The sequence below is a fragment of the Rhinolophus hipposideros genome (assembly GCF_964194185.1).
Source record: "Rhinolophus hipposideros genome assembly, chromosome: 7".
NCBI lineage: Eukaryota > Metazoa > Chordata > Mammalia > Chiroptera > Rhinolophidae > Rhinolophus > Rhinolophus hipposideros.
The window spans coordinates 10,406,885-10,422,061 of record NC_138053.1 but is presented as its reverse complement, the minus strand read 5'-3'; the positions used below and the strand labels follow the sequence as shown (position 1 = coordinate 10,422,061).

Genomic DNA, 15,177 nt, shown 5'->3' with positions numbered 1-15,177 from the left:
CCATGAATATTTTAATCATTAAAAGAAGTTCCAGGAGCGGCTGATTAGCTCAGTTGGTTCGAGCGCGGTGCTCTTAACAACAAGGTTGCTGGTTCGATCCCCACATGGGCCACTGTGAGCTGCACCCTCCACAACTGGATTGAAACAATTACTTGACTTGGAGCTGATGGGTCCTGAAAAAAAAAACACTTAAATAAAGGAAAGTTAAAAAAAGATAACTAAAAAAATAAAAGTTCCAAAAATACCTCTACTAGATAATACATTGTTAGATTTATTCTAGGTATCTGAGAGAAATAACTTTGTTGTAAATGCTTGTTTTTTATCTAAAAACATCAGATTATTTTTCCTCCAGTTAGTCTGGATTAGGGATTATCTAAAAAAAAAAAAATCAGTGAAAATTATACTTACATTGTGGACTCTTGAAATCGAAAGTTGCCTCTTGTAGTCTCCATGCGTGGTCTGGTGCTGTGCACATAGTAGGTGTTCAGTGGATGGCTGCAGAATGAATCTATTTACTGGAAAGTAAGGTCTTCTTGTCTCAACTCTCTTCACCGTACTCTTCTGCCTTCCTCCTCCATTCCTATAGGGGGTTATTGACATTAAATAACGGTCACCTGGTTCTAAGGACACTCTTACTATCTGGATGTCCTGAGGATGGGCTTATACTCTGTGAGATCAGATCTGAGCTCTGAGCTACTGTGCCCAGAGGTTCCACTTGGCACGTGACCCTCCTCTAGTCCCTCCCCACCCCTTTACACCACAGAAAGGGCCCTTTCCTTCTGTGGGCTCTGAGAAGCTTCAGGAATGAAGCAAGGCTTGAAGACTTGGGTGTGAAGGCTGGGCAGGGTTCTAATGGGCAGAGAAGCATAGCAGGGAATGTCATCAGGACTGCAGGATGGTGTGCCAGGCTCCAAGGGCGGAGGTGTCTGTGGAGACAGGAAAGGGGAGAAAACAGTTTGTCTAGCAGTGGGGCTCTGGTTCTTTGGACACAAGTGTCACTAGTGAACAGACTAGTTCACCAAACTCTTAGAGCTCAGTCAAGTGAAGATGAGGGCGACCAACTCATTCCAGTTTGCCAGAACTTGCTCAGTCTTAGCATTGAAAGTCCCACATCCTGAAAATGCTCAGTCCTATGCAAACCAGAATGTTTGGTCACCCAAAACTATAGTGACCCTATCCCCTGCCCCCTCATGGCTCCTGGCTACAACAAGCGCTAACAGAGCAGGAATCCTCAACTTCGGTTGTGTGGTGGAACCACCTGGGGAAGCTTCAGTAGTGAGGCCTCAGTCTCGACCTCAAAGAGTCTATGCATTTGCTGTGGGGTATGGCCTACATATTGGGATTTTGTAAATCCCCAGATAATTCTAATGTGCCACCAAGACTGAGAATCTATACAATAGAGGATATCCATGCTTCACCAGTGCTGAGAGGACAAAGAGACCACATAGGATCTGGTGGCTTGGTCACTGAGGGCCAGCAAGAGGGCTGGGCTGACCTCTTGCCAGGTGACCCTTATTTAATGTATGGACAGCATCAGAGGCCTACGAGTATGTGAAAGAAGAAAGCATGTCTCAGGCTAAACTGAAGGAGCGGGGAGAGGGAACCATCGCACTGGGGATGAAACCAGCTATGGAGAGCCAGCTTACTCATGGGGGCAGGGGCCTGCTCATTTCCCCATTCTGTTACACCATTAAACTCCAGTTTGGGCAACTTGGAGCTCTGGAACCAAGGACCAAGGCAACTTTGGAGCTCTGGACCAAGGAAGCACAGAGCCTGGGGGCAGTCAGAACTCGAGATTCCAACCCCAGCTCCTGGGCACTGCTCCACCCCCTTTTCCACAGGCAATTAATTCTCTCTTCCCTTGCACGTCCTTCTACCCTAGACCTGTGAAAACATGAACTTGCTTTCAGAAGAGGATATAACCTCAACTGGTGCACACATTCTAAAATTTCCAGTCAAAGGAGAGGCTGGCCTGGCAGTCTCTAGCCATACTGTGTATATAGCCTTGCACGCTTTCCCTCTCCTGGGTTAGAGGTAAAGAGGAGTCTGGGCGAAGGGGAGATAGGAGGAAGGCGATGAATTTTAGCACTGGCACCCAAATGTGACTGCTTTAATCCCATCAAAGGGCCCTCAGGGCCCTCAGGATGAAGTTCTACAAGACCCTTCTCCAGCCCTGACCTCTGACTTCTCTAGCCCTCTTGTGGCCACCCTCCCGGTCATTTTGAAATTCTGTGGGTTTTTGAACACAGTGTTTTTCAACTGTAGGTCAAAAGCCAATAGTGGGTCATAAAATTGGTTTGTTGTAATGAGTTGCGACCAGCACTAAGTGTAAAAGAAAAAAGCAGGCAGGACTACAATGGAATAGAAAACATCCACGTGCATTGCACGTAACAAAGGTAAGTGAGACTTTTGTTCTATGTGTGGGGTGCACGTGCGTGTGATATACAGTATTTCTTACCAGACAGCAGGTGAAAACCTCTGCACAATGCATTCCCCTTTGGGGAATAAGGTTCCATCTAAATGGCGCCTCTTTGGCAGGTCTTCCCTTGGATTGAATTGTTCTCACTCTGCATATCCCGTAGCATGCTATACTTTCCTGTGTGCACTGATCACACTTTTAAAAAAATGGTTTATTCACTTGCCTGTCTTCTGTGCTAGATTGCAAGCTCCATGAGGGCCGGGGCCGTATGCACCTAACATTGTATCTGTCATTAGAGAACGCATTCATATTGAGTGGCTGAATGGTAAACGTGAGTTTAGGTTACAGTTCTGTGTGTTCTTGGTTCTCTTTATTTTTTCCAGCTTTTTATCTGAAAGATTTCAATATACAGAAAAGTTGAAAGACTAGTATAATGAACACCCTTTACATCCTCCACTTAGATGAACAACAATTATTAATATTTTTCCACATTTGCCTTTGATCCATCTACACACTTTTTTCTGAATTATTTGAAAGTGAGCTTGGATATAACTTTCACCCCTAGATACTATGGCATACTTCTCCTAACAGAAAGGTTATTCTACATAAGTACAATACTATTAACATACCTAAGAAAACGAGTATAATGCCATGACACCATCTAAAATGTAGCCCATATTTAGATTTTTCCCAGTTGCCCCAAGAATGTGTGGTATAACTATGTTATTTCAAGTCAAAATCAAAGGTCACATATTGCATTTGGCTTTATATCTCTTCTTTTAATCTAGAATATTCTTCCACCTTAAAAAAAAAATGACATTGACCTTTGGAGGAGTCAAGAACAGTTATCCTTTAAAATTTTCCACAAAATTGATTTCTGTTTTCCTGTGGTGGTGGTTAACTTCCTCCTCAACCCCCTGTATTTCCTCTAGACTTACATGAGGTTTAGAGGACTGGTTAAACATTTTTGGCACGAATATCTTACTGGTGATGTCTCCTTCATGCTGTGTCACCTCCAGAGGCCTATGATGTCAGATTATTCCATCCAAAGTAGTGCTGTTTGTTCACTTGTTTAAGATCTCTCCTAGGTAAAGATATGTTTTCCTTTTGCAATCAGCAATTTGCAAGGATGATAAACTCCAGCACCATGTGAAGAATCTATTCCTCTACAGCCTAATGTTTTTAGCAATCATCCATGATCTTTTAGCAACTATACATGATTGTTTGGGCAAGTTCTTAACCCAAGATTCAGTTTTTTAACCTGCAATATGGTGATAATAATGCTTGTCATTTTTGGATTTGCTGTGTAATGACATTTAAATGTAATGTGTAGGGGCAGCAGATGGCTCAGTTGATTAGAGCGCGAGCACTTAAGAGGGTTGCAGGTTCGATTCCCACATGGGCCAGTAAGCTGTGTCCTCCACAACTAGATTGAAGACAACAAGCTACAGCTGCCGCTGAGCTGCTGGAGGGATGGCCAGATGGCTGTTGGTTAGAGCGTGATCTCTCAACAACAAGGTTGCCAGTTCAATTCCCGCATGGGATGGTGGGCTGTGCCCCCTGAAACTAATGATTGAAAACGGTGACTGGACTCAGAGCTGAGCTGCGCCCTCCACAACTAGATTGAAGGACAATGACTTGGAGCTGATGGGCCCTGGAGAAACACACTGTTCCCCAATATTCCCCAATAAAATATTTTTTAAAAAGTAATGTTGTGAGGACAGAGCCAGAAGTGCAGCTTCCAGGCTCTCGTGCTCATGTGGAAAGGTGCTCACTCGGGTAGTAAATGGCCATCAACTGTGACTGGATGGCCATCAGCTGTGGCTAGTTGGCCGTCAGCTGTAACCAGTGAGCCATTGGCCACTAATACAACTGCCGTGGCTACACTAGCAGAAAATGGGGGCTAGCAAGAAGATGGTGGCTGGCAAGCGTGGATTGCAGTTAGGACAGCAGGTTGTGGACAGTGTGGCTCCTGCTTCCTGTCTCCAACCCAGCAGCCAGCGAGAATATAGTGGTATGACTCCCCTATCTATGGCTCCGTGAGTGTTCCTTTTTGGCCTCACCCTATCTTGCGTTCTTATGTGGGGAACGGGACAGGAGACCTTGCATGACACCCTGACAAACATATAAGAGTGCATATGAAAATGCTGTCATGGTCTGCCATCATTTCTCCCTTCCTCCGAGAACACTATCCCCCCTTTTTAAGAAAGTCCTGCCTACCCCGCTCCAAATATGTGGTCAAAATTGCTGGCTTCTTAGATGACCCTATCTGCCTGGCCACTGTGGGACACACCTGACTCATCTTCTTTGGCCAGAGAGGTATGAACATGTGACCCAAGCTGAGCTGATCTGAATGCTTCTTCCCTGGGAAATTTTGAACCAAGTAACGGTCGGAATAAGGAGAGGCAAACATCCCTTTTCCCTAGGGTGGATAAATGTGAAGATGTGAGCTTGGAAGTTGACTATTTCCCCTGCCACCTGGAGAATAAAAACCTGTCAGGTGGCAAAGATCAAAGCTGTCTTTCTGAGATCAGGGCCGAGAAGAGTTGTGCAGGGGTCTACCTGGCCTGGCTCCAGCCCTTGCTAGCTGTACCTCTGCCTGCCCCAGCTAAGTCATTGAAGGCCCTCTCTTGACTGAAGCCTTGTAAATTGGGTTCGGAGCCTTATGACACATATTATAGAATCTGAATAGCACAAGGCCTGTCCTTGATAAATGATTCATAAATTAGCGCTCCATGAACTCTCACCCCTTCCTGTTGTCTTTGAATATGTACTGGCTAGTGGAGAGGTGTGAAGGGGTAGCAGACATGGTCCTGGATTTTAAAAATCTCAATGAGTTTTAAATGCATTTCCCTGGTGAGTGCAGACTCAGAGCAACTTATCCTGTTCCAAGTGTGTCTGTTCTTATCACTAGAACCAGTCCCGCACCCAGATCCCTAGGACTGGAAGCCAGTCCTACCTCCATTGAGTGCTCTCTCTTTGAAAAGTTTAAAACTGGCTGGAGTGGTAAGAGGTGCAGACAGCTGGGGCAGGGAGACCTGAAGGAGATCAGGGAGCATGCGCAAGGCATGGGCGGCGGGGCGAGCCTGGGAGCGGAGGGTCTTGGAGAGGGGAGTGAACTGGTGGAGTCAGATAATTCAGAGCTTCTTACAGGAGCTCCAGGTGGAGGCTGCTGTTTGTGCAGCGCTTTCTCTGTGTGGGGTGGATAGTGATCTCTTTTCCAGCCACTTCTCATTGGATCCTTTCTGCCATCCAACAGAAGTTACTATTATTATTCCCCTTTAACAGATGAGAAAACTGACACTCAGGAAAGAGAAATAACCTCCCCAAGGTCACCCTTCAGGCAGCCGACTCTAGGTTGCTCCAACCCCTATCCGGGCCCGCGCACAGCTGAGCGAGGGCCGGAGGGCCTAACAACCTCTAAGGCCGGATTCCTCCAGCCTGAGGGCCAGGTGAGCAGCAGGGGCTGCCCGCGGGAGAGGTGAGCCCCGCCCTCCTCCGCGGGGCCCCAGGGCTGGGGACTCCGTCCCGAGACCAAGCAGACCTGCGCTGGGGCCAACGGAAACCTGGACGCGGCTAAAGAGGCCGACCAGGGGCCGGGGGCTCACCCCGCTGCCGTGGGGCCGCCCGGAGCGAAGCCCCGCGCAGCAGACCCGGAGACTCCGACAGTGCCCCCGCGGAGGGAGGGGAGCCCGGTGGAGGGCAAGCGGAGGTGGCTCCAGCGCTCAGGAGGGGGCGGGCGTGGAGAAGCCCCCCCAACCCCAGAAAAACAAAACCCAGTGGGCTATGGGGACCCGTGGGGCAGGGTCTGGAATATGTCACTGTGACTTTGGGGCCGCGGAAGGGCCGGGCAGAGAAAGGTTATCCTCCGAGGAACGGCCTTCCTCCCCGGCGGCCCCCTTCCCCCCCTCCCCCGCGGCCCAGACGGTTTTCTCCCGGCCTTTTCCCCATTCCAACCCAGGTGTACTTTACGTCGCCCACCTCTTTCATCCCCCAATACAGTTCCCAGGTGTCCCCGGGGTGCACAGGGCCTGGAGAGGTGACAGGGCTGCACTCAACTGCGGCAGGATGGCTCAGGGAGACTCTCCCAGAGGGAACCCGGATTGAGGACCCTCCACCCGAGCCGCCGGGGGTTCCCAGATGCTGGTGCAGGCCCCACAGAGGAGTATGCAGCTCTTCTACCTTCCAGTGTCCTAGGTCCTTTTTAAATAATAATTAAAACAGTCAACAATAGATATTAGTTTTTTGTTGTTTTGTTTTTAATGTCCTTGGGGGAAAAAGAGAAAGCTGGCAATCCTACATTCTTCCATTCTGTCTCCCTTTCTCACACATGCACTTGAACACACCTATTAGAAAAAATTCATGGGTTCCACTAAATTCCACATGTGGGAATCACCGAACTGAACTGCCGGTGGGTGGCGGCTGGTAAGGTGGGAGGAGGAGTCATGTGGCTTCCTGGCCCTTGGTCTGCTCTGACTGTGGGATGCTGGGCAGGATCCCACTCTCTTCCGCTCTGTTTCTTCCTCAGTACTAGGGGATCTAGTAATACAGAATCCCCATTTCTATGAAAATGTCTGTGGTCCTTTGAGTCCTATAAAAGTGCATCCCCCAAACTGCGTATCCCTGGGGCACAGTTAACCAGTCGCAGCACTAAGGGTTGTTCTATATGGCACCCTGGCCTATCCCTGGAGAAAGGCTGACTAGGTTCTCCTCACTGCAGAGCTGGGTGCAACGTGGAGGGTGGTGGGGGCGGGGTGCAGACAGGAGGGGTGCACTGGGATATGCCTGGCCCCCCCGCAGCGGCCTTGGTCTGGGGAGAGTGAAGCCCTGTAGCATGTGATGTGTTTGTCTCTCTCCCCAGTACTTGTCAAGAGCCTACAAGTTACTGTTTGTTTCATCCCCGAATTGCCCCCATCGGCCTACACTGGTCCTGGGACATCCGGTAAGTACACAGTTAAGTTTTGGGGAGGGAATGGATAATGGCTGGTGGCTGGGGGGTCTGCGGGGAGTACACAGGACCAAGCTGAGTTTTGCAGGAGAGGTGGGATTTAAAAGGTCTGGAGGCGCAGAGAGGGCACCCCCAAGGGAAGGAACCCAGCCATGGAAGCTGCAGGCGCTTGGGGTCAACTGTGATTTCCAGGACTAGAGGGAGACATGGCGGGTGTAGGGGTAGGAAGGGTGGTTGGTTGGGGAACTTTGTGAAAGGAAAACCAACAAGATGAGGAAGGCTGATAAGCTGGAGAAAGGAAGAAGGCAGCAGGAGCTCTAGGCTGGAGTTTGGAGAGAATGACTGAAAGAGGGATGACACTCAGACAGTTTTAGGCAAGTTGAGGTTGGGGAGTGGACAGCAAGGAGCACAGACCATTAGATAAAAGTGTCCAGGGTAATCCATCCCATCGGAGGACAGGGGTCTAGAGGTAGCCATGACTCCTACCTGGAGAGTTTTAGAACTGGGACTCAACACTCTGGACCTTACCGACTTCTTCATTTTAGAGTGAAGGAAACCAAGGTCCTGAAGTTCAGGTGACTCATCAATAGGCCTGAAGTTGTGGAGAGGAGATGGAAAGGGGAGCTTTGGAGAGAGGGAAGGATCCAATTTTTCAGATGGAAGGAAGAGAAACTGGTGAACGACGGAAAGAAAAAGCCCATTAGAACATTCCCAAAACGCTCTGACAGCATTCAAAGAGGAGCCGTGGTTTACCCATTTATAAACAGCAGAGTTGGGTGGGACGTGCAGGAGGGCACCCACACCTCTGCCCTCTGCCACTAGGCTTGTTCTGCTATAGTGATCAGTAGTTCTCAAAGCCTCAAAGACACTGCTTGCCCCAGCTGCAGTGAGGGGGGTCTGCATCAGGACGGTGGAGAGGCCTCAATGCCTGGGCATGTGCAAGGGCGTTTGCACAGGGTGCGGAGAGGGGAGAGCAGCGCCTCCAATCCGAGGGCCCTGTCTTCTGCACTCACCAGGCAGAGCTTGAATCCTCGGTGCTGCCAAGGATAGTCCTACTTATGCAGGGGTCTCCAGGTCTGGCTTTGGGCATGACTTGGAAAGAAGGGCTGTTGTCTTGGGGTGCCCCTCACCTCCCTTGTCATGTCTCTCTGACATCTCCTGATGCCTTTCTTCTGTACCACCATGTAGCCAGGGGCATCATACTGCCATCCCTATGCCTCCCTGCAGTGCCCCCGGCTCCCATCCAACTCCTTTCCTTCCCCTGCTTGTTCCTCTCCACCTGGGGGAATCTCATCCCCCTGCCAAGCTTGGCAAAGGCAGAGAGGAAAGCAAGTTGAATACATTTGCTCTTAGGTTGTGAAAGGCCACTAGCCCCTTCACCCACAGGGATATTTGAATTTTAGAAGTCCATCCCCTCATACCTCTCCTCCTGCCCCAACTTTAATCAAGCACTTGAGTCCCAGCAGTGTGCCTGGCCCTTTGGTTTGCAGTATTTCATTGGGTCCTCCCCGTGACCTCACTGGGCAGGTGGCATTTCCTCCCTTTTCCAAATGGGGGACTCAAGCTCCTGAGAGTTTTAGCAGGTTCCCCAAGGTTATACAGCTAGCAAGTGATAAAGATGGGATGACAGTCGAGGGCCGCTAAAGCTTAGTCCAGCGAGCTCTTCTATAATACATTGCAGGTTCTCATTCAAAGAAGGCATCTTTAATGACAGTGGTGAAGGAGAAGACATGAGTGATCCTTAACTGATGGCTTTGACCTCCAGGCCTACAGGGGTACCTAAGGCTTCAGGAGGGTCGATGAAACTTTAAAGTGATTTGTAAAACTTCCTGTAGGCATATGATCTACTCATTTTTCGGCAGAGGGCTCCTCCCGGCCAGGGGGACCCCTCCCCATCTAAACCCCACGTGCTGAGGCAAGAAGGCCAGTCAATGAAAAAGGGTACTTCAGACCCCGGTCCTCATTCTGAAATCTCAAGCGGCAAATAGCAGACTGAAAAGAGGGAGGCAGAGAGGTTCTTCTGTAGTCAGTGGGTGGGTGTTAACAACTGAATGGTTAGAGCTTTAGAGCTGGAAGAGGTTGCAATGGCCTAGTCCAACCTCCTCATTTGACAGAGGTGGAAATTGGGGCTCAGAGAAGGGACCCCGCATGCGCAGGATCACCTAGGGAGTTAGTGGCAGAAAATGTTTTGTGTGTTTTTTAGGTCCGCTGAAGAGGTCTGTGAGGCTGTCAAGTTTATCAAGGCAGAGGAATCACCACGTACTGACGTATGTGCTGGCATTTCTGAGGCCTTATCTCCTGGTGCCACATGAGAACTTGGAGTTAGTGCTCCAGCTCTTGCCCTCACGTTTCCCTTTCACAGATGAGGCTGGCTTTCGAGGACAAGGACATGAAGGGCTTCACGTGGGCTATCGTTCCAGCTCTTACCTCCCTGGGCTACCTGCTTATAGTGCTCGTCACCGTCTTTCCTTTCTGGGTGCGCCTTGTGAACGAGGAGTCCGGAGAAGTGTTTTTCAGTGGCCTGTTTCAGAACTGCTTTCATATCACGTGCTGGAAGCCTCAACCCTTATCCAGTAAGGAGGGACAGAGGTGGGGACAGGCGAGATGGAGATGGAGCTAGTGCTAGGACTGGAGAACAGAGGACTGGTTGCGTGCAGGCAGAGGACAGAATTTAATAAGCCCAGAAGGGTATGTTCTCTGAGTCTCCACACCCTTGGGGTCAGAGGAAAGGAGGAGGTTGGGAGGGGGTTAATAAAGTCAGGCTGACTGCCAGTCAGGAGCAAATGTGTCAGCAACAAAGATTATTTCTGGGAAGGAGTGGCTCCACCTGAGAGGGAGAAGGGGATCCTGCCCTACTCCGTGAGGCTCCCCACCTCTCAGGGCCATCGTTAGCCCATCCAGACAGCACCCTTTTGGGTGGACACAGCTCCCAGCTGGGGAGCAGCCTGGTTAGCAGAGCGCAGGCTGGTTTTCAGCCTCCACTTGTCCCCTTAGCCACACACCTGTACGGCTCTGGGTGGCAGCTCTGCAGATAATGTGCTCAGGACTGGGTTCCACATTTTCAAGGAGACACTTGAAACCATGTTTTACAAGGAACTTGGGAAATTCATGACGTCTGTCATGGAAAGGAGTTGACCCCGGGAGACCTAGGGTTTATCTCCTGCTAATAGGAGAGGAGAGCCATTTTGGGGGAGTCTGAGCCAGACTGAGCTCTTTGATCCAGGGTTCCTCCACCTTGGCACTACTGACATTTGGGGTCGGATGATCTTTGTTGTGGGGCTCTCCTGTTTCTTATAGGTTGGTTAGTAGTGGCTCTGCCCTTTTCTACCCACTAGATACCAGAAGAACCCTCCCTCCCTTAGTGTGACAACCATGATTACCTGGCATTGTCAAATATCCCCCATGGGGGGCAAAATTGCCTCCAGTTGAGAAGCACTGGTTTAATCCAAGGGTAGATTCTAGAATTCTGGGTCTTCAACACCACCCCCAGCTGTCCATCTCTGCACACTCAGGAGGACATGCCAACTCATTTTAACATGGGTACAAATCATGCCAACAGTAGGAGAATAAATCACCCTGTCCTCAAGACTCTGGCTGTTATTTCGGGTCTGTTTCATTATTTCTATTAACCAGGATAATTAAATAGGGGTTCCCCGTAGAGTTCAGAACATCTTGACCTCACAAAATTCTGCTTTTCCATGATGACATGTTTCAGTGTAACCAACACTGATGCGATTTTTCATGTTTCCATGTGCAACAAATTCTGTCATGAAGGTTTTATTCTATGTTGTTTATTAAAACCACCATATGTCTAATTTTTTCCGTATACTTCCATGTTATGTGGACCAAGATGGGGCCAGAGCATTCTTGGTGGCAAAGTGACAGGATCAGAGAGAACCTCGGCCTCAGGCCCCATGATGGGATGGTGCAGCCCTAGGGGCTATTCCTGCCCAGGCTCTGCCCTGTGGGGTCAGGATGCCAGCGCCAGCCTGTTCTCTCTCCCCTGCAGCTTACATCATCCTCGGCCAAGGCTTTCTGCTGTCTGCGGTCATCTTGTCTTTCCTTAACATCCTCCTCATGGTGTCCTTTGCATCTCAGCTCTTTCCGAGGACGCAGAAGTACAGTTTTGTGTCAGCCTTCATCAGCTTCTTCACAGGTGTGGACCAGGCAGGCAGGCCCTGTCCTCAGGCAGGTTCCCACCTTGGGGAGGGCCTGGGTGGTCTCTGTGATGTCAGGGGGGAGTATTTTAAGGCCTCTTTCCTATGTTGCCTTCTCTATGAAGTATCCCACCCCCTCTGGATTTATGACTCCTCTCCTTTGGGGCTTTTCAGCACTCCGCACTTCCAGCTGGTACAGCCCTTACCTCGTTGGCTTGGGGCCGTTTGTCTGGGGGTCTTTTTACCAGAATTATCGCAGCGACTGTCATAGAGTCTGGCATAGAATTCTCATATAATCGAGAGATGTGATATAAATGAAATATAAATGTTTGTTGGATGAATGAATGGAACAGATCATCTCTGCTTTTTGGGACCTTTCACTTTAAAAGGCTGACCAAGGCTCTCCCCTGGGAGGCTCCCATCAGGTGGAGGAGGTAGAAGGCTCACAGTGGGAAAATCAGGTTGAGTTTCCTTCAAAGCATCACACCCAGGGCCCCGCCTGGAGCCAGTTGAGGTCACAGGCACAGAGGGTATCCAGGAAACGGATTTCTGAGTAGGGCGCCCCTGGGAGGTGAGGCACAAGGGCTTTGAGATAAGTTGGGAAAGGGGGTGAGACAGGCATGTGGATGAAAGCTATTGGCTCTGAGGGCAAGGGGTGCCAGCAGGAGAAAGGAGCCTCCCTGCAGGCGCCACACAGGCTGTAGGCCACGTGGCTCTGTCTGATTAAGTCTGAAGAAGGCTGGAGTGAAGGAGGAACCGCGGGAGGAGAGCAAGTGTGCCTGTCTGTGACCTGCAGGGGCCTGTGCGTGCCTGGCCTTGGTGCTGCACGCCCTGGAGATCCAGCGTCTGAGGATGAAGCCCAGTGCCCCCCACTTCTCTGTGCAGTGGCCTTACTACGTCCTGGGCTTTGACACCTGTCTCTTCGTAGTGACTGGTGAGTGTCCTAGCGCTGGGGCCCCTCTCCCTGGCCTCTGTCTGGATTCAGGAGCCATGGACACTCTAGAGCTGTGATTTTCTTTCTTTCTTTTTAATTGAAGTTTATTGGGGTGACAATTGCTGGTAAAGTTACATAGATTTCAGGGGTACAATTCTGTATTATATCATCTATAAATCCCATTGTATGTTCACCACCCAGAGTCAGTTCTCCTTCCATCACCATATATTTGATCCCTTTACCCTCATCTACCACTCCCGTCCCAAAATGTCCTTCGATAGATGAATGGATAAAGAAGTTGTGGTATATATACACAATGGAATACTATTTGGCGGTAAGAAAAGATGAAATAGGACCATTTGTGACAACATGGTTGGATCTTGAGAGTATAATGCTAAGTGAAATAAGTCAGACAGAAAAAGCAGAGAACCATATGATTTCACTGATATGTGGGATATAGACCAAAAATAACAAAAGAACAAGACAAACAAGTAAGGGAGCTTTGCTTTTCATAACTGCAGTCACTAGCTACGTGTGGCTATTTAACTTTGATTAAAATGAAATAAAGTTAAAAATTCAGTGCCTCTGTCACATTAGACACATTCTAAATGTTCAATAACCACATTATTATGTCCGGTGGCTACAGATATAGAAATTCCCATCACTGCAGAAAGTTCTACTGGACACCACTGCTCTCACCCTATCCCCCGCCCTAGTCCTTCCCATTCTTAGCCTTAGTGTTTTGAGAATTAGACTTCCAAATTTTCCCTCTTCCTTATGCCATCCTGTTCGTAAGCCTTATTCCTACCTCTATCTTAATCCTGAAGTCCATCTTATTCCTCACCTACCCACTTTATCTTTACATACCATCACCCTCTAAGTTTTTAATCCTATCTAATTTTTGTCCCTACTCCTAATCCTCTCCTTGTTATACTTATTGGACCCATAATCATAATCTATTTTAACTCAATTTAATTATACATTGAATATTCAAGGTTGGACAATTAAGTTTGCAAACTCATCCTAGAAAAATTGGTAGGGGGAGCGCAAGGCTCATAATACCAGCATGGACCAGGGAGCTGTGTCCTACACAACTAGACTGAGAAACAACGGCTTGAACCAGAGTGGGGTGGGGTGGGAGAGGCAGAAGAAAGGGGGGTAATAAATAAATAAATTCTTTCTAAAAAAAAAGAAAAAGTGCTGCATACCTCATTGCTGAATATCACTATGGTCACCTTTGGAGTACTCCCCTTGGGAAGCTATGCACTGACGCCAGTGCCTAGTCTACCCTTCAAAGCAATTTTGGAACTCTTTTTCTGGAATGGCCATCAGAGCTGTCATTGTATTCCCCTTGATGTCCTGAATGTAATAAAAATGTCTCTCTTTCAATATTTCCTTTATCTTTGGGTGAAGAAAGAAGTCATTGGGAGCCAGATCGGGTGAGTAGGGAGGGTGTTCCAATACAGTTATTTGTTTACTGGCTAAAAACTCCCTCACAGACAGTGCTGTGTGAGCTGGTGCATTGTCGTGATGCCAGAGCCATGAATTGTTGGCAAAAACTTCAAGTCCTAACTTTTTCATGCAGCCTTTTCAGCACTTCCAAATAGCAAAGTTGGTTAGCTGTTTGTCCAGTTGGTACAAATTCATAATGAAGAATCCCTCTGATATCAAAAAAAGATTAGCAACATTGTTGCAACAAATTCGTGAACTTAATTGTCATACTGAATTGCTTGCTTAACTCTCTAGATTCCTGTTTTCATTATGGTTTTGGCTTCTAAGAATATGTTACTCTGATGCCAGCTTAGTGATGCATTTACAAATAAATTTTTGAAGAAATATTTTATTTAGAATTCTAGTGGGAGAGTATCTATAATGCTGAAAATAGAAGTTGTCCTTATTTAGTGTTAACATTAATATAGCGTTTACCTTTCACTTAAGGTATCTCCATTTGTTCTTATGAACATTGATTTTCTTCTTACTTTCTTTTGCTTTTTACCAAAGGTCTTGAGTTGGGTGTCAAGAGGCCTGGGTTTTGTGTTTGACTCTCCTCTCTTAAACCTTGTTTTCTCACCTGTTAATGATTAGACAATTGCTCAGATGCCTTCCAGCTCTGGCCATGGTTCTATGAATTTATCCACCTGTTTGTATGCTTTGTCTTCTGATGCATTGTTTCCCCTCTACTCTAAGTGGGAGGGGCGTATTAGGGAGGGCAGGTACAGACCAGGAGTTACATTAGAGGAGAGAGTTCCTGATCTCCACGGCATGAAGCACCACACTCTCTCTAACCTGAGCCAAACTTTTGCTGTTTCCTAGGTGTCATCTCCCTCTTCCAAGAAACAGCCTGCCTTAGGTGCCATTTGTTGCCCACTTCCCAGAGTCCTGAGGAAACCCAAGGGATCCCGCACCTGGAGAATCTGGAGAGTTTGGGAGGAGAACTTAGCTCAATACAAAAGGAGACACTGCTGAAGGAAGAGACAATTATCTAGTCCAGAAGAGTCTGTCCTCTACGCCTCGTCAGCTGTGTGAGTGCATGTGTTAGGTGTGTGTGGTGGCTCCTTCTCTGCCGTCTCCACTATGTTTAATGAGCTGAGTGTCAGATTAACCCTTCACTTCCCTATAAAGTGACTCTATTTTGCTCATATTTGAAATTTGTTCAAAGGTTTTTGAATTCTTCTTGGCTTCCTGAGTGATCTCTCCCTCTCTCTCTCTCTCTCTCTCT

General features: G+C 48.3%; 1 protein-coding gene across 1 annotated transcript; it reads left to right on the top strand.

The window, feature by feature from the left end:
* Nucleotides 1-9,591: 9,591 nt before the first annotated feature.
* Nucleotides 9,592-14,960, top strand: TMEM225B (transmembrane protein 225B). The gene is made up of 5 exons (XM_081053723.1): nucleotides 9,592-9,634; nucleotides 9,730-9,940; nucleotides 11,377-11,523; nucleotides 12,321-12,458; nucleotides 14,772-14,960. The coding sequence occupies exons 2-5, from the start codon at nucleotides 9,730-9,732 to the stop codon at nucleotides 14,942-14,944; spliced, it is 669 nt and encodes a 222-aa protein (XP_080909849.1). The 5' UTR covers nucleotides 9,592-9,634; the 3' UTR covers nucleotides 14,945-14,960.
* Nucleotides 14,961-15,177: the final 217 nt, after the last annotated feature.

Excerpts from the sequence above, each read along its gene's own strand:
- TMEM225B (XM_081053723.1), top strand. The coding sequence starts at position 9,730 with ATGAGGCTGGCTTTCGAGGACAAGGACATGAAGGGCTTCACGTGGGCT. Across the intron at positions 11,524-12,320 it reads CTTCATCAGCTTCTTCACAG|GGGCCTGTGCGTGCCTGGCC; the intron begins GTGTGGACCAGG and ends TGTGACCTGCAG. Across the intron at positions 12,459-14,771 it reads CTGTCTCTTCGTAGTGACTG|GTGTCATCTCCCTCTTCCAA; the intron begins GTGAGTGTCCTA and ends GCTGTTTCCTAG.